Source organism: Heterodontus francisci, chromosome 12 (genome assembly GCF_036365525.1).
Source record: "Heterodontus francisci isolate sHetFra1 chromosome 12, sHetFra1.hap1, whole genome shotgun sequence".
In the NCBI taxonomy this organism is placed as follows: domain Eukaryota; kingdom Metazoa; phylum Chordata; class Chondrichthyes; order Heterodontiformes; family Heterodontidae; genus Heterodontus; species Heterodontus francisci.
The window spans coordinates 64,121,441-64,140,990 of NC_090382.1; the positions used below are offsets into that span (position 1 = coordinate 64,121,441).

Here is a 19,550-nt window from a genome sequence, read left to right on the forward strand (position 1 = left end):
ATCCAAACGATCATCCTCCGCCATTTCTGCCATGTCCAGCATCTTCCCCTCCCTTCCCCTGTCAGCATTCCGAAGGGATTGTTCCATCCGCGACATCCTGGTCCACTCCTCCATTACCGCCACCACCTCATCCCCTTTCCACAGCACCTTCCATGCCATCGCAGGAGGTGTAATACCTGTCCATTTACCTCCTCTCTCCTCATTATCCAAGGCCCCAAACACTCCTTTTAGGTGAAGAAGCCATTTACTTGTACTTCTTTCAATTTAGTATACTGTATTCACTGCTCACAATGTGGTCTCCTTTACATTGGGAAGACCAAACGCAGATTGGTTGACCGCTTTGCGGAACACCTCCACTCAGTCCGTAAGCATGACCCTGAGCTTCCGGTTGCTGGCCATTTCAACAACCCCCACTGCTCTCATGCTCACATCTCTGTCCTGGGATTGCTGCAATATTCCAGTGAACATCAATGCAAGTTCAAGGAACAGCATCTCATTTACCGATTAGGCATGCTACAGCCTGCCGGACTGAACACTGAGTTCAATAATTTCAGAACATGACAGTTCCCCCTTTTTATGTTTAATTATTTTTTTCTTTTTTCTTTGATTATTTTATTTTAGTTTGTTTAGTTTGTTTCTACTGTGCCTACCCACTGTTTTTGTTTTTTTTAATGTTTGTTCTTGGAGTGCTTTGTGCTTTACAGTCTATTCACACCCTCTCTGTACTAACGTTTTGTCTTTCAGCACACCATTAACATACAGTTTGCCTTTGTTCCATGACTTTCTGGTCAGTTATTCTCTGTGACCTTGTCCTATCAACACCTTCTCATTTGTTATCTCTTGCCCCATCCCTGGCTTTACTTGCTTAAAACCTTTTACATTTCTAATATCTGCCAGTTCTGATGAAGGGTCACTGACCTGAAACGTTAACTCTGCTTCTCTCTCCACAGATGCTGCCAGACCTGCTCAGTATTTCCAGAATTTCTTGTTTTTATTGCTTTTCTTGGATTGTGTTTTGTTCGTTGAGTGTTATTGCAGCTTACACCCAACCAGGTGAGTGATGAGTATTCTGTTACAATTCTGACTTGAGCCTTGCAGATGTGGGAAAGCTTTCAAAGGATCAGCAGGTGAGCCACTCATCGCAGAGTACCCAGCATGGCCTAACACCCATGTCTTTGATACCATTGGTCCAGTTAAGCTTCTGGCCAATGGTGAAACCCCAAGATGTTCTATTGCACACATATGCTGAGATCCGTCTTGGTTGAGGATGGGGGTGTTCATGGAGCCTCCTCTCCTTTTTAGTTGTCCACCACCATTCCTGAGGTAAGGCTACAGATAATTGCTTTGAGTGGAACCAGCTAGCTCTGTGGATAGTGTGCTGCTATTTCTACTTAGCATGTAGGTAGCCTGTGCTCTAGCTTGACTAGCTTGGTGCCTCATTCTGAGGTATGCCTAGCGCTGCCCCTGGCAAATACCTCACTGAACTATTGTTGGTCTTCTGGCTTTGTGGTGGTGGAAGAGTGAGAGATGTGCTGAGCCATAAGTTTACAGATTGTGGTAGCAGCTCCCCACCAGCACCTCAAGGGCAGTAATGGGTAATTAATATTGGCCTTGCCTGTGATGCCCATATCCCATGAACAAATTAAAAAAAGTTTACACCTCTAATTCAGTTGATGGCCCCATGGACAGTCAGTAGCTCCACTTTTAGATTGCTTGATCTGTCCTTAAATTCCCAACATAGCACACAGTAACTTCACACCAGACAATAGCAGGCATCCACATTGTGGAAACAAGATTGTACTGTCAAATCAATGCTGTTTATTTAGAGATACAGCACTGAAACAGGCCCTTCAGCCCACCGAGTCTGTGCCGACCAACAACCACCCATTGATACTAATCCTACATTAACCCCATATTCTCTACCACATCCCCATCATTCTCCTACCACCTACCTACACTAGGGGCAATTTACAATGGCCAATTTAACTTTCAACCTGCAAGTCTTTGGCTGTGGGAGGAAACCCACGCAGACACAGGGAGAACTTGCAAACTCTGCACTGGCAGTACCCAGAACTGAACCCGGGTCGCTGGAGCTGTGAGGCTGCGGTGATAACCACCGCGCCACTGTGCCACCCAGACAATGAGTGATTCTGGAAGAGTGATGCGGTTTTTCACTGAGGTCATGTGTTAGAGAGAGATACAACACCGCACCAGGCCCTTCGGCTCAACAAATCCATGTCAACCATCAACCACCCATTTATACTAATCCTACATTAATCCCATTTCCCTCTCACATCCCCACCTTCCCATAACACCTACCTACACTAGGGGCAATTTACAATTGTTGTGGACAGATCTGTTTGCCATATGTATGTTTGTGAGTATGAGATTAAGTACATTACTCTATTATGTTGGTTCATTTACTATCTAATGCGGACTCAGTATGGCAGCTATCTCCTTCAGGATTTTGTCAGTGGTGAAACTCCTAGCCCCTTGATGGTGAATATCATAGGCCCCACCGAGCATACATTCTGTGCCCTAGCTTTCCTCAGTGTTTCCTCCAAGTAGTTCTCAACATTGAGAAATATAGATTCATCAATTGAGGAGAGGTAGTATGTGGTGTTACGGTCAAGTGAAGAGGGGTAGAAGGGTTTCCTTCTTTTCCCTCTCCTTGTTTGACCACAACAGGTTTAATTCTTTCTTAAAGTGAATGTACTGGCCAATTAAGTAGGTGTTTGATTAATTAATTTCTGTGATCAAGAATCAATCGGACAGGTTTTCCTGAGTTAACAAAGAAAGTTAACTTTATTGTACCTAAAACGAACTAATAAAAATAATAAATGACACGGCAGCTTTCACTCACAAATACTCTAGAGGTTTACACACACACAAATAGGTTACAAGGTGTGCATAGGTAGATTGGTTGAGTTACACAGTCTGTGGAGTTTGGTCATTCAGCTGGCTTCTAGCTGAATTCAGTGGTCCTGAGGCTTTTAGTTTGAAGAGATAGATGACTGGTGAGTCTCTTAGAGATAGCGATGCAGATGATTTCCTCTAACAGGGTTTTGGATTGTAGCCAGAGTATGCAAAGATAGTCAGTCAACAAGCAGGATTTTAAATCTTTCAAGCTGGAATGGAGAGAGAGAGAGGGACCCCCACTTAGGGTCTACACATGTTAGAGTCCAGTTTCATCTCCTTTGCTGCAGAAAAAATACCAGCTTAAAACCACAGATGGGGAGCAGTTATCAGTATTTCTCTGCTTGCTGAAAGAACAGGTAGTTCCTTTAAACATCCTGGGTCTTGGTTCTTGCTGGGGACTGAGCAGACATGTTGTCTCTCTCCTCACAGTCCTTTACAATGTAGGATACAGTGTAACAAACTAGGTGGTCATCTTAAGCTGCCTTTTAGCTGGTCAGTTAAAAAGTGTCTTTTTAAAAAAAATACAAATTCAGATCTCCACTCAGTGGACCAAAGAAAATTATCATTCAACAAAACACATTGGCGTAACAGTGGCAATCTGCAGGAGGTTTCTTTGGCCTTGTTTAACATGAACGTCAAGAGACTTTGTAAGATCCAGAATCAAGGTTGAGGACTCCCAGGGCGCAGCCCAGCTGACTGGTGGATGTACCCTGCCTATGTGACAAGGCACAGCCAGTGATGTGGTTGAGTAGTCCAGGATGTCAGGTGATAGATATAATGCTATTAGTATGACTGTGCCAGATTCTTGCTTGACTAGTCTGTGAAGCAGCTTACCCAGCTTGAGCACCATATGTTAGTGAGAAAGCTTTGTGCATTCAACTGGCCTCAGATCGCTCAATTTTTGGCTATCCAATTTTCATCCTAATATGGAACATTGTAGTGATTATTTATAACAGAGTGGCTGGCCAGGTCACTTCAGAGGTCATTAACGTCCAACCAAATAGTGTGGGACAGCAGTCGCATGTAGTGTAGGCTAGTGGGAGTGGCAGACCTCAGTCTCTGAAGAACACAAATGAATTTTTTATGGGTTTTTAATGACAATCTGGCTGGAACTTTTCATTGGGCATGGCGTGTGGGGGCCCCATCAACCGGTCAAAAAGTCGGTGGCAAGCCGGCCTCCGCTGGGCATGGGGATCCAGACTGGATGTTATGATCCCCAGCCCCTTAATTTGGCTTGGGTGGGACTTCCATCTCATTGAGGCAAGAAGTCCCACCTAATGGAGCTGCCAGCGAGCCAGCAGTCCCAGCTGTGCCACCGGAAGCACTGGCGATTGCTGGGACTACATCCAGCCATCCGAAGAAGATGAAGGATGGCCCCGGAAAAAGGTTACGTTTTTAGGGTCTCAGCAGAGACAATTGGCCGGGCTGTGGTGAGGCAAGGGGGATTTGTTAGGGGGTGCAGGGGGAGTGTTAGGCGTTGGGGGTGGTTGGAGTTTCGGGGACAGCCCTCCATGAGGCACAGGGTGCCAGATCAGGAGGGTCCCCCCAAGCCCGTAAGAAGGCTGCCTAGTTTCATCAGGTGGGCTTTTTGAGACCTCAGTTGCCTACCAGCCAAGGGTAAAATACCTGTGGTGGCGGGCATAGGCCCTTATGTGGCAGTTAATTGGCCACTTAAGGGTCTTGATTGGCCTGGGGTAGGCGGACAGTTTCTCGCCACCACCGTCCCGCGTAAACTTGCAACAGGGCGGGAGAGGGTCGGGTACAATTTACACCCATTTTATGCACCCCCCGCCACGAGCCTGCTCATCTGGGGGGCGTAAAATTCTGGCCTCTGATTTCTTCAGATGTCACTTTTACTGATGCCAGCTTTATATTTTTGTATATATTATATATTTTAATCTGGCAGGTTTGTTTGTTTTTTTTCTGCTGATAGCCCACCAAATACTCCATTCATTGAAGGTAGTTTTATAACTTACCATGATGGATTTGAACTCATGACCTCTTGGCTTGTTCTTCCTGCATCCAAACTACTACATTAATGTGCCTCGAAAGGACAGGAAATTTCCCATCCCAAGCCATTAACATGATCCAGAGGCACCCATAGCAAAAGCTCAGCTCCTAACACAACAGTCAGGATGACCCAAAGCAGAAAATATTTGATAATGGATATGATGGATGTGCTTAAAATTATGAAAAGTTTGAGCAAATTAAATCCAAATAAGCTTTTCTGCCATGTACAGAATTTAAGCAAAGCGGATCATATTTACAAATTAAAGACACCAAAATAGGAAATACAGGAAAAATGCTTTTTTTCTAAAAGTGTGGTAAGCGTGTGGAACAGATGACCATCATGGACAGTGGATCAAGAATGGGTTTCAATAAGAAACTAAACAGATTCTTGTTAACACAAGACACAGTGTTATTAGAACAGCATCAAGGAAGTACTGTTGAAAGGTGGTGAACTATAGGTCTTTTTACTGACTGAAAGTGAGACTGCGTTACCATGTAACTTTTATTTGGGTGCAAAAACACTAATACATCATTGGGTTAAAACACATTACAAAGAAAGGACAGAATGATGTTGCTTCATCTAAAAATATAACTCACACAGATTAATAGTCTGGATATAAATTAGGGCATACATTTATGATACCAGTAAATGTACCTGAAACAGTTTTAGCGCTATACATTTTACTATAATACATCAAATTCTATTAAAGGAACATATTCACTTTTGAATTAACTGTGTGTGTGTGTTTGTGTGTAACAGTTCCATGCTATTCAATGCTTTCTACACACATACAGTACTTGCCTCAATACTGAAGTAGCCCCTGTCCACATAGTCTCCAAGAAAGAGGTAGCGAGTAGTGGCTGGTGACCCACCCACTTCAAAGAGCTTCATCAGGTCAAAGAACTGACCATGAATGTCTCCACAAACTAGGAAACAAAATACAGGAATTTACTTAAGTAGATGGCTTTGTAATTTTTACTATTTTGCAAAATTAAGCTAAACTTAAATATAATACTCCACTCAATTGCTTAGTTTATAACGTTGACAGCTGTTGTCCATATTCTGCCATAAAACAAGTTAGCATCCTTACAGTTTTACATGTAATTCTTTGTGATAAAATGACATTCTATATGCCTATAAAGTGCTAACAAAACCCAACTTTGGATTTTTTAAAACACTTTTCATGGACTATTTCAGATTTTGAGGCTTATTAGTAATTCACTTGTTCTGTAGCTAGATGCCCAGTGAGGAGACCAGTTAACATTTTAATGCATTGCATTTCAAAAAGTCCCCTCAAACCTAATACTGTTTTAATCAGGATGTCTAGTCTCCTGGAATCACATCTACTAGAAGCCATGTGTAACATTACATGCAAGTAAAACAAGCAACCAGGAAGGCAAATGGTATGTTAGCCTTTATTGAAAGCAGGTTGGAGTATAAGAGTAAGGAAGTCTTGCTGTGATTATACAGGGAATTGGTGAGACCACACCTGGAACACTGTGTACAGTTTTTTTCTCCTTTCCTAAAGGAGGATATAATTGCTTTCGAGACGGTGTAATGAAGGCTCACTAGATTGATTCCTGGGATGAGAAAGCTGTCCTATGAGGAGAAATTGGGTACAATGGACTTATATTATCTGGTGTTTAAAGAAATGAGAGGTGGTCTCACTGAACCATATGAAAATCTTAAGTTGCTTGGCAGGGTAGATGCTGAGAGGCTGATTCCCCTGCTAGACAGTCTAGAACGAGGAGTTGTAGTCTCAGGATAAGAGGTTGGTCAGATAGGACTGAAATGAGAAGAAATTTCTTCACTCGGAGGTTTGTGAATCTTTGAAATTCTCTACCCCAGAGTACTGTGGATGCTCAGTTATTGAATATATTCAAGACTGAGATTGATCGATTTTTGGGCACAAAAGGAATATGGGGATAAGGTAAGAAACTGGGGAGTTGGAGTAGAAGATCAGTTGTGATCTTACTGAATGGCAGAGCAGGCTCTAGCAGCCATATGGCCTACTCCTGTTCATACTCTGATCAGCCATTGAAGAGTAACCAATCTGGCAGCCAAGCAAGGAATGAATTAAAGCCTGCACTGTCAAAGTTAAAAAAACAATGAAGATATATGACCCAAGTTTCAGGACTGCTTAAAACATGTGCATAAGTTTCATTTACATTTTAGTGCATAGTATGACAGGAAAAGAACACACATGTGTTATTTTCAATACAAAAAAAGGAATATCTGCAATGCTGTGGAAATAAGTTACGAAGTATCACAGCAGAATCCCTGTATCCTGTGTATAAGTTGTGTAATAGCATAAGAGTACAACATCTTACTTAATAACATCATCTATAAAGGATGCTGAAAGAAGGCAGCATATTCAGGAGATTACAAATATTTCTTATTACAGAACTGTGAAATCTGAAGGGAGTTCTCAAGGCTGCTATTTTTGTAATGGATAGGCTTGTTACTGATATGGTAAATTTCTTTACAGCAGTTTAAACTTGCCGTGAGAAGAGAAATTGAAACTCCATGGTCGAAACACTCAATGTCCCTCTGAGGGAAATCCTCCCAGCAAGACCCACATAGAAGGCTTCAGTAAGCGGCATTGCAGAATCCCTATCTATTCTAATGTGACCCTCATTATTTTAATTTGCGGATTATTTTTTAGGTTTCAAGCAGAAAGGTAGGTCAGGCAGAATTGAAATACTTCTGGAAGAAAAAAAAATACCCAATTTTCCATCATGTTGTCCATTATGATGAGGCTAGGAAACTTGGCAGACAGAAAACTAAGATATCGAATCAGCAGCTGGTTGTACTTATTTCAATTTCCAACAATAATCAGTGAATGGAGCTCGACTGATTTATAGAAATTAAAGCTTTCACTTCACACAAGCACTAAAAGGCAACAAGCATTTATATAGCACCTGATCACTGATCCAGATGCAGAAATGCCTTGAATCTTTGAAGTGAGTGATTGCTGTTAAAATATAAGCAAAAAAGAAACAGAAAATTCTGTTCAGAACAAGACAAATGGTACAAACCAAAATTATCTTCCATTACTCTCAAAGTCTGGTCATTTATTGCAAGGTACTAAAATTAATTTCTACCATAAGGAGTTGTCAATGTGGTTAGCAAAGGGTTGTTAATAAAAGGGACAAGTGTCAAAAGTCAACAAAATATCTGCAATGTACAGCTAGGCAAAAATAACTGGTAGAATAAAGTAACAATGCAAACTATCAATTTAATAAAAGAAAAAGAAAATTGACATGGGCAAGAGAAAGACAACCCTCAATATTTCACTGTTGGAGTCAACACCTCCTTTGAATCATATTGAATAGAATAGGGTATAATAGTAATAAAGAAAAGTTACAAATAGAAGAGAATGAGGAAAAGACATCACAGGAAAAGAAAAGTGAGAGTATTTAAAATGTTTTATAATTGTTTATAATCATTTTTACATAAATATTTTAGTTGCATTGTACTAGCATTATTATTACTACTGTAATATTTATATTAATAAGCTGAAGGCTTAAAAAATGCCTAGATCAGGGGAAAGCAGAATTTTCTAGAGCTGTAAATCATGTGCTGTTACTCCATCTATAAAAGTCTCATCTAATATCATTGGTCATTATCACATTGCTGTTTGTGGAAGCTTGCTTTGCACAAATTGGCTGTCTCATTTCCTACATTACATTAGTAACTACACTTTAAAAGTACTTCACTGGCTGTAAAGTGTGTTGGGATGTTCTAAGGTCATGAAAGGTATTATATAAATGCAAGCCTTTCTTTTTTCTCTCTTCAGGTACTGACCCCCTCCCTTTCAAATCTGCCAACAACACACCTTTCCTAAAAGAAATCAGCACTCAATCCCTTAGTCTTTAAAAACTACTGCCCAATCTCTGATCTCTTTTCTTCACCAATGACCTTGAACATGTTGTTACCTCTCAATTCCGTATCCATCTTGTTTGCAACTCTATGTTTGCGACTCTCCAGTCAGGTTTCTGTCAATTCATAGCAGACACATCTCCAATCAAAGTCCTAAATGAATCCTCTGTAACTGTGACCATGGTGCACTATCCCTCCTTGTCCTTCTTGGCCTGTCTGTAGCCTTTGATGCAGTTGACTGCACCATCATTTTCCAACACCTCTCCTCAGTTGTCCAGCTTAGTGGGTTTGCCTTCACATGGTTAAACTCTTACCTATCCAGTCATATCTAGAGAATCTCCTGCAATGGCTTCTCTTCATGTCTCCAAACCATTACTGCTGGAGTCCCCCAAGGACAACAGACAACAATTACAACCGACCCAGACATGACAGGAGAAAAATCTCACTGGTGGAGAGCTCTGGGAACCATAGGTCCATAGTCATCGATTCTTGCCAAGCATGCTACACTTATCACATATCATGTCTCAAAATGCTCATATACTCTATCCCAAAATGTTACTTCCTGAAATAAATCTTATCTAATTTGCATCTGAATGCATCAATACCAACTTCTTCCACCAGCTCCTAGGGAGCCTGTTCCACAAAATGGCCACTCACTTACTGAAAAATTGACACTGATTTTAATGTGAGGCAGGAGGCTGTATTGACATACTGGAGACAAGTTATAAGTTGTCTCGAGTGTATCAATGCAGGTAAGCCACACCTAAGTCATAGCAATCTTCAGCTGCAGGTCCATTTCTGTGCATTAAGACAATTAAAAAAAAAGCTTATTTAAGGGGACAATAACCCATATGGCGAATATTAAATGTGTACAGTTAAAATAATCTGAAGGAATCAGATGTTATGACTTAGTTTTTTTGTTTTGTGTTATAAGATTCGCAGTGGGTAAAATTTAAAGAATATTTTGCTTAACAGGCTGCAAGCTATTTCAAATAGTTATACAAATATTTACTACAGGATAAATCTGTAATTTTAACCTTAATAACATGGATGGATGTAGCTGATCGTGTTAATCAAGATAACATTTCAAATTATCAATACAGGCATACAACTGTTAAGTAATGTCTGTAGGAGCCCACATCTGTAATTGAAGATTTCACCACACAATGCTAATTCATACTGCTGAAGATATTTAGCTATGTTATTTTTAGCAATGATGGTTTCATAGAGGAGCCAGTATGCCATCTGTAAACCACAGGTCTACAGTCTTTGCTATTACTCACGCTGCTCTCGCGTTTGCACCACATTTTCAGCCAATGAGACACTAATATAAATTGATCTGTCACCAGAAACACTTTCTCCAGGAATACCTGGATCCTATTGGCAAGATAAAGTTAACCTAGCCTCCCTTTGGATCTTATTCTTTTTTAATTTGTAAGGCTGATTTTTTTGAAGATCTGATACATTTGGACAAATATTTCCTGATTTTGTTTTGCAAAACCTAAAATTCATGAAAATCATAAATATATATAATAGATTTTCATTTCTGTGTCCAATGTTTAATAGCAATGGGAACTAAAAAAGCCCTAATACTAATACATTGTGAGAATTTGTCTTTGGCATCCATACTAGATGAATATGTTGTGCATAATTCATGTAAAGCTACATCATAAACCAGATAGCTATAACATTTTCTTGATCACAAGAAAATTAAAGAATCACGATCAGCCATCTTAGATTTTTTTGTATTCCAATGCATATAGGAATTAAGTCAAATTTTGACCATACGTAATTCAATCCAAGATTTGATGATTAGCTAAATCTTAAGTAATAAGATGTGCAAATTGAAGTTCCAGTAGCAGCTGTGTTGTCTAAAACTGAAAAAAGCTCATAATTTGAGACAACTTTCTTTCAATCTTTATGATATAACCATATTTACAAAATATTTCCTACACAGTATCTCAATATGTATCTCTATCCAGTGAAGAATTAGTTTACGCTAATTCTATTACGCCAGAGCTGGCAGGCAGCCATAAAGGCGGGGCTAAAGTGTGGCGAGTTGAAGAGACTTAGCAGTTGGCAGGAAAAAAGACAGAGGTGCAAGGGGAGAGCCAACTGTGGAACAGCCCCGACAAACAAATTTTTCTGCAGCACCTGTGGAAGAGCCTGTCACTCTAGAATTGGCCTTTATAGCCACTCCAGGCACTGCTCCACACAGCACTGACCACCTCCAGGCGCTTACCCATTGTCTCTCGAGATAAGGAGGCAAAAGAAGAAAAATAAAATTCTATTTATAGCCTAAAAAATGGTGTGTCCCTTTGAACTCCCAACAAAATCATTACATTTTATAAAACATTTCTGCATGCATAGATTTAAAAATTGTAAATAGATAATATTGAAAATTGCACAAGACATCTTTGATTTGTTTCGTTATCTAACTATCCATGGATGCCTGCTATTTAGGTCTCAATTCACACCCAAAGTCACCATGAAGACATATGGAACTGATGGTTTATATGCCCCAAAAGAAATCCAGTTATTCCAGGACTACTGGTGCCTAAATTAGCCTTCCTTAAAGTGTTTGCTAGAGGCCTCTGATGAAAACACAAGTAGTTTTATTTTTACTTACCTTAATGTAGAGCCAAAAGGAGCAAAGTTTTCCCTCCTGCCTCAACAAAAGTACTGCTGGTCATTACCAGTCCAGATTTACCATCCTCCTGTTCACTTTCCTATACTCTAGCGTGGGGCAGTTTAGTGATCTGGCCAACTGATTCTGGGAATACTCCATTCGGCAAGCTGAACTGGGACACCTGATTTCCATTCAAAGTTCTCGCATTTTACAGAAATGAGGCCTGAAGTCCAATTTGGTATGTGTTTCAGACATGCATTATAGATACATCATCCACTTCACACCAATTTCTACCACAAAATCAATTCCTTGCTCAAGAAGTCCCATTCTGCTCCATCCCTGCACCTGCTTCCACCTCTACTCCACTCATGGGCTTGTCTATAATTCCCTCCCTAATCTACTTGTGCTTTGTTCCCAGGCTTATCTTTTATCTTATTAATTTCTCTTTCTTTTGTACATCAACCTGCCTCCCCAATATCTGGTTCTGCTACACCCTAAACTTCAACCTAACAATCACTTACACCTTAATACTTGGCACTAGCCTCCACCTGATCCTGCCTCTTCTTGCTTGTGCCACCAGACACACAGCCAGGCTCCTCCTCAGCCCCTTGCAAAGACATGCGAAATCTGCTTTTCATCATATAATCCTGACTACCTATTATTCTTGGAAAAATGTAACTGAATCATTTTAGGTAAGAATATGTGTTTTTAACCATGATATATAATCGCAGGGTATCAATTGTTCAGCATAGATTTTAGCAGTGAAATGGCCTGCATCAATATGCGTGGGCGTTGATCCCACTGCCATATTTGCAGGACCCATTTTTAGGTCTCTTGAATATGTAAATTAGGGTCTTAACACTGTTAAAGGATCCCTTTGATAAAATGGGCAGTGAGTAGCTCACTATCCCTCAGTGGTTCCTGCAGCTGTCAATCAAAGGTAAGTTTTTGAATTTTGTTTTCAGTAACAATTTATTCTGGAGCGGAGGAATAGGAGTGCATCCTTAACTCTGCAGGAGTGATGATTGCCTCCACCACCCACCCCCACCTCCTCCACCACCCACGACCGTAGTCTACGCCATCCGCACCGAACTGAGGATCACAGTCCGGTAGGCAGCCTGAAACTGGCGTCTGCTGTTGAACAAGCTGCCTGTGTAAGTATGACCTGTGGTGGGAGCTTGTTCCAATTATTCAGATGAGGCTGAACAAGAAGATTCTTTGGATCCTCGAGCCTTTTTCTTCAGGCCTGAGAACAGCCCCAGTCTAATTTCTACCCCTATGTTTTTTTTCTGGAAGCTCAATTATTTTTCCATTAGTTTACAGTTGTTTATGCTCTTAGTTTGCTGTGACAGTCCAAGCCTAATAGATTGCCTGCTGCTTTTTGCTTTCCATTGCCACAAATTTTTTGCCCTGAGCTCTTTGTACTGGATTGCAAACAGAATCTGTTCATTCATTCAGGTTCAGTGCAGCTGAAACAGGTTAGTCAATTATAGTGCTATGCAATTACATTACTCGACAATAATTCTGGCTCACAAAGCTGAGTATGAACAACATTAACACTGGAGGAATTGTATCGTCAAATATGCTCTGTTCACTCTTTTCACTTAGATAATAAAAAAAAATGATATTTAATTATTGCCATCAGAGGTCAGTTCAAATTCAAAATTATTCTGTTACCACAACAACAACAGGTAGACACAGGATTCCAGTGATAAAGCTATTTTACACCAGATCAGTCACTTCCCAATCCAGATTGTTTTGTTCACCTTTTTTAAATTTTTGTAACGAATCACAAGATGTGAGGACTATAACACTATATTCACAAAAGCATACTCTCTAAGCAGAAGGAAGCAGGAGGAGCAGGCATGTGGCTTTGCCAGGGTAGCAGGCTTCCTCATGGCACAGGATACCACTGACTACACACATATGACGCTGTGGGTGTCAGATCTCAATGGGGAGATGTACCGCAACTTTAAACTCCCGGAACACGCATTTGGCGTGCAACCATGCCCAGACCATCATGTTGGTGAATTCCCACTATCCTGACAGCAGTCACGATGCTTTCATCCTGCACCAGTCAGCCGTTCCTGCCAACTTTGAGCCAGATGGTGGCTGCTCAGTGATAAGGGCTACTCATTGTGTCTGATGACTTCCCTCTGCCACCCAACTGCACATGGACAGTGCTCCTACAATGACAGTCATGTAGTAACTACGAACGTTGTGGAGCAGACCTTTGAAGTCCTGAAGCAATGGTTACAAAGCCTGGATCGCTCGGGGGGCATCCTTCAGTCCTCGCTGGAGAATGTCTTCTGATTCTTGGTGGTCTGCTTCGTTCTCCACAACTTGGCCATCGTGAGGGTGCAGCCCTTGCCACCAGGGCTTTGGCAAGCACCTCAGGAGGAGGAGAAGCAGGAGAAATCCAGCACATCATTGTTCCAGACAGGCTGTATGTGAGTATCTATTCAGCTCCAGTTCCCCTGAAAAAACATCCCTACATCACCGTTACTCCACACTTCATGACCTTTCCATCCCTCTCTTAAGGATCATCACAGTGTCCTTTTGGCCAAATCTTGAAATAAAAAGCACCACATAACAAACATTCCATACCAACTTTATCCACCAATACTCCAAATAACAAATACTCAATTATTCACCCATGTGTTTCCCTTAGTGTCTGTTTGGCAGATGCCTTTGCCTGTCCTAGTGCTCCTATGCAGTGCTACCCCAGTGGCTGTAGCATGGCTGGTGGAAGACTGCTGATTTTCAAAGGGGGAGACTGCAGACGATCCGATAGGATCTTCCAATAATACCCTCTAAGATATGCACAGCTCTGGGCTTTGAGGGCTTGGCTTCCCACTGCACCTCCTCAGCATGGGCAGCAGCACATTCTTGGCATGTCTTGCACTGTCAGAGTGGCAGTGGTGGGAGGATGAATATTGTCATCCTGTAAGAGGATAGCAGGTCTGTGCACCACGGAGCCACTGCTACTTCCAGGGGAGATGCCTCAGCAATCCTAATAACTGTTGGAGCACATATTGTTGGACTGCTGTGAAACCCTGCAAGCTCCTTTGAGCACTGCAATCTGCAACCATTGATGGCAGCAGTCTGTGCCTACAAAGCACCAAGCTAGGCTTGCATGGCATGAGCAGAGATCTCATGACATCAATCTGAGCTTCCACTGCAGAACTCAGATGTCGGGTGGCTTCTGCTTGACCTGGAATGGAAGCCAAGACATCCGCCATTAGACACTGCATTATGGCTGGGTCCAATAGTATTCTCATGGAGTTGGTTACTACTTCCAAGCTGGAAAGAATGGGCTTCAAACTGCGCACAAAGCCATTTCCAGGTTGGAGCTAGACTCCTCTATGCACTTTGGCAGTGACTGCCAATACACCAAGCATTTTGGTGTGCATGCCTATCAGCCTTTTCCTGTATGTGACCCCATCAAAGTCCTCATTTGAGTCCTCTGGCAGCAGAACCTGCTTGTGATCCCATCCTTCAGGGAGCTGGCACATATTTTGCCCTTGATTTGGCTGCAGCTCACTTGTGCCCATTGACTCCCCACATGCAGATCCTGCATCTATAATACCCTCTAAGTTATGCACAGTGTCAGATCATGTGATGGTGCTTCTGCCTCAGAGGTATTTTCCTCTTCTGGGCCTTCATGCTCAAGCGTCATTGGCTGACCAGGTGGCAGCTCTTGGACATTTGAAAGAATAAATGCACAAGGGGAGGGCTAGAGTGAGAGAATGGGGCAGTGGAAAGCTAAAGGATGATGGTATTCCTGCAGCTTGTGCATCTTACCATAGTGTTGGATGAGGGTGAAGGGGGAAATGAGAAGGTGCATAGGGCAGGAATACTATCATCCTGAATGGTTTCAGTGAAGCCAATGGCCACATCAGTAATGCTAAGCACTGTCTCCTCCAAAGGACTCAAAAGCTGCTGCTGTGCCTATCCCCCATCGGTTTGTTGCTGCTGTCAACTTCAATGTGCTACCTTGTAATGCACGAGAGAGCTGTTAGTGAGTGTGTTGCAATGTGCCTGCCATAGATAAATAGCTGGAAGTACATGGAAGCTGCAAGATGTGGGTATGAGGCTTGCAGCAATGATAAGTGTGTGAGGGTGAGGTGGAGTATATCAATGTTAGGCATGAGTCCTGATTGCTAGAGATTGTTGATGGGTGAGTAATGCGATGTGCTGCATTGAGCAGCGTGTGAGGTTGGTGGTGCAGAGTGTAGGAGATGGCATTTGAAGATGCATTCACTAACCTTGACCAGTTGTGTGAGGTCACTGAACTTTTTCCAGCACTGTATCCAGGTCTTCAGGGCCAGACTCCTGGCATTGATCTCCATGGCTATCTGCTCCATTCCCTTTGAATTGTATGTCTGGAAAGCCTCCTGGCCCCCTGTGGAAAGATGACCTCTCTCCTCCTTTCCACCTCCTGCACTAAGGCCTCCTGCACTGCATCTGAGAATCTAAGAGCCCTCTCTCTGGTCTGCTACTCCTTTACTCAAGTTTTTTACTGGTCAGAATACCTTTCCCCAGTCTCTTCCCACACTTGCTGCAGCCAGAATGCACCTCCCCTTTAAGAGGTGCAGGCTGGTTAGCTTTAATTGATGCTAGCCTCAGACAAAGTTGGTCCCCCTCCTGAGCATGCAGTCACTCAGTAGCACATTTGGTGCTGGGTTGCATGCCACAATCATGGAAATGAGCAAGCAACATGAAGTTTGTGTGCTGCCTGCATCACTTCCATCAGGCACGGGGTAATCGTGCCTACAGCCCTTGTGCCGATTAACAGACCTTACTGAATCTTTCCCCCCCCATGCCATCTCATCTTAATAAAATGGGTTTTGAGGCTATAATGTGTCGAAGACATTTCCAAACTGAATGATATTTATCTTACCATACCTTCACAAAGACATGAAAGTCTGTTACAATATTCTCTTCTGCACAGGTTCAGACATTAATTAAGCAGCCACAGATTGTCACAAACTATATTAATAAATATCCTCTTACAGTCTTCAGATTAAAAATGGGCCTTTGGGGCCTGTCTATGTATTTTCACAAATATTTTATACCAATTGAGTCCTTTAGACAGTGTAGCTGATCAAGGATCTTAAAGCAGATTTTTTTTTAAAATTACTAGACACTGGGGTAGATTTTTGCCTTCACTGCCTGAATGGTAATCTGTGAAGCAGACCACCTGCCCTTCATAGAAGTTTCTCAGTTTTCATTCCAAAAGCAGGTTCTATAAAGGGCAGGTACCCAGGCTGTAAAGTTGAAAAATCTAAGCCATTGTGTTAAATGAACCCTTCAATATGTTGTGTATGTATACCTTTAGAAAGTGTGACTACATGATCACGTTGATCATGTAAGAGCTATGATGTAACATACCACGTGATTCTGAGTGTTAGGCAGTCTAGAAGAAGTTATTGTACAGTGAACATCATGGGCTGAAATTTCGGAGCATGCCACAAATTCCAGGGGCTCATTTAAATAGAGGGGACGGAACGGCTGGCCCCGATGACGTAGACGGGGTGGCTGCTCCGTCCCAGGCAATGGCGTCCGGTGCCACCGCACAGGCGCAATTTGTAAAGGACTTCAAGCCCTGCAGTTACATTTGAATTTTTAAAGAGACATTCATTGCACAAAAACTAAATAAAAGCTGGCATACCCTCTCCCATCCGCCCCCCTTTTGGTTGTGGGCCTATCCCACCCAAAATAAACTTAATTCCCAAACCGAACTTTCCCTCTGAACCTTGTTAGTTTTGCCCTTCAACCCCTTCCCACCATCCCCTCAGCCAATAGAAAGTGTTTTCCCCGCTCCCCCACCACCCCTCTGCCCTGCGAATTTCACTGCTCCCCCCTCCCCACCAAGGACTTCCGGCTGGAATATCAGCATATGACGGCCGTTGGGACCACGTAAGTTCATTTAAATTTATTTACATTGATTTCAATATGGATATGAAGGCTCTGCCGCTGAGCAGCTGGGGGCCACACCAAGGCCTCGCAGCTGCCAGTAAAATGCGGCGGGGCCTTCCCGGCATCGGTGGTCGTGGCAGGCCTCTCCTGGAAGAATTTTCCGGGCCCCCCCCCATCACCCGTCACGATCCCCGACACCGGAGGGCCAGTAAAATTCAGCCCCATGTGTCAACTGCTCTCTCAGTAGTCAATAAACACCTTTATTCTTTACGTTACTGGCACCATCTGAGTGGTCAGTCTTTGTGAAGTATATAGCAAAGCTATACTTGCATGGAGGTCCACAGAGGACTACATGGAATTGTAACACAATACAGCAGATTATATAGCAAAAATATTTCTGTAATTATGGCTAAAATTATATTCGCCCAGGCTTTATAGATCTATGAACTGTCAGGAATAATGGAAACATAGCAAACTGACAGGAATGTTACTCACTGACAGCCTTAAGTTATACTTTATTTATGTTCACCTAATAAATTTGCTATGAAAAGCTCATATCAGAAATATGTTTGAAGAACAACATACCCTCGCTTCCCCACCTCCTCAACAATCAGTATTTGAATATGGAATATAGATATACCAGCATCACTATTTGCAATACTAGTTAGCATTTCATAAGACAGTATTAACTTGAAAGACATAAATGGGATGTGAAAATCTATTCATTCTGCAAGCCAGCAGTTAAGAATCATTTCATTGCAGGCTATTATTACAACTTCATCTGTGCTAATGATTGCATGTCATTACCTAACTGATGACATCAAATATTGCAGAAATGTTACCATGTTCACACAACACTCAGAATTCTTGATCTATTAACAGTTGCAAAACTGAATTATATCAAACATGAAGCATCGTGTACTGTTTTGGAAATAATGGGGTATCCATAGTGCCTTGTGGACTATAGCAATCGAGAATGTAACTACCAATGATTTTATGATTCTGTTGCATCTTTTAAGTTTTTCTTTTAAGAAAATAGGACTAATAGTTTAGTTATGGAAGTAAATGGGATATGCACACAGAGGGAAAAAAAAGTACTTTGATGCATTATTTTATAAATGCCACAAAAAATGTGCAATTGTACAAATACAGGACTTCCTCTTGCATGCTGTATATCCTATTTGAAGAGTCTCTCTTCAGAGACAGCTGAAGTTGTAGTTCTTCTAAACTATGTTTTCAACACAGTACCTTCAATTTTAGTGTACAAAGTAATACAAGTTTTCAACCTAACTGAAGCATTCAATTAATTGATTCCCTATATTCTTTCAAATATCAATAGATGAAATAATCATCAGACAATAAAGCTAAGCTAGAAAGGGAAAATAATAAGAAATAGCGTGACTGATAAATATGTCTTTATTTAGTGGAATACTCTTTGATTTCTAGATCTGAGTAAATTAAAGCAGTATCTTGCAAGACATTTTACACATTTAGCAACACTAAAGATAATATCATTGCCAATGATGTAATCAATATAAATACATATATGAATTGTAAATTTTAACCATGAAATAAAATGAAAGTTTTTAACTCCTACTGTGGATCTAAAATCATCACTGACCTTCCTGGTGCTTTTTTTAACTGCCCAAAAATATCCAAATCTAATGATCTTTGGTTAATACAGGTCAATTGTCAAATAATCATGATTAAAATAATATCCACTCAGTGAGTCATAACCTCATCAGTAAAATTAATTTTCCAAAGAGTAAATTGCCACATAGTCAGTCTGCCAAAATCCTAACTAACAATAACATTACAGAAAACTTTCATTTGGCAATGTACTTTGCAAGGTATTTTCCAGTAATGTTGTAAGCATTTTATTTGCTTAATAATACTTTATCAACCATTAGGTACATTCAATTAAAGATTATTGGCTCTGCCATAGTCACTGTCATGTTTCACGATGGTTTTGACCATTTTCTAATTGAAAGAATTTAGAAACCATTATAGAAATCCATTACGGAAATTAAAATCAAGTAGTTTCTATAATGGGTGACAAATCCATAATGCCAGTTTTTTGGCTGCAAGTTGAAAATCTGCATCAGTCTCTGCCAACTGCAAGGGAGTATGCAGCTTTGATTCTTCCATGTCTTCAATTAGTAAAGGTGAATCTGATTAATTCAGAAG

At 41.4% G+C, this 19,550-nt stretch overlaps 1 protein-coding gene across 1 annotated transcript in view; it reads right to left on the reverse strand.

The window, feature by feature from the left end:
- Positions 1-19,550, reverse strand: part of LOC137375885 (protein phosphatase 3 catalytic subunit alpha-like) — a 567,998-nt gene that overhangs the window by 164,413 nt on the left and 384,035 nt on the right. The window contains exon 5 of the mRNA XM_068043519.1: positions 5,732-5,856. Within this exon, the coding sequence (XP_067899620.1) occupies positions 5,732-5,856 (125 nt within the window). The remainder of the gene's footprint in view (positions 1-5,731; positions 5,857-19,550) is intronic.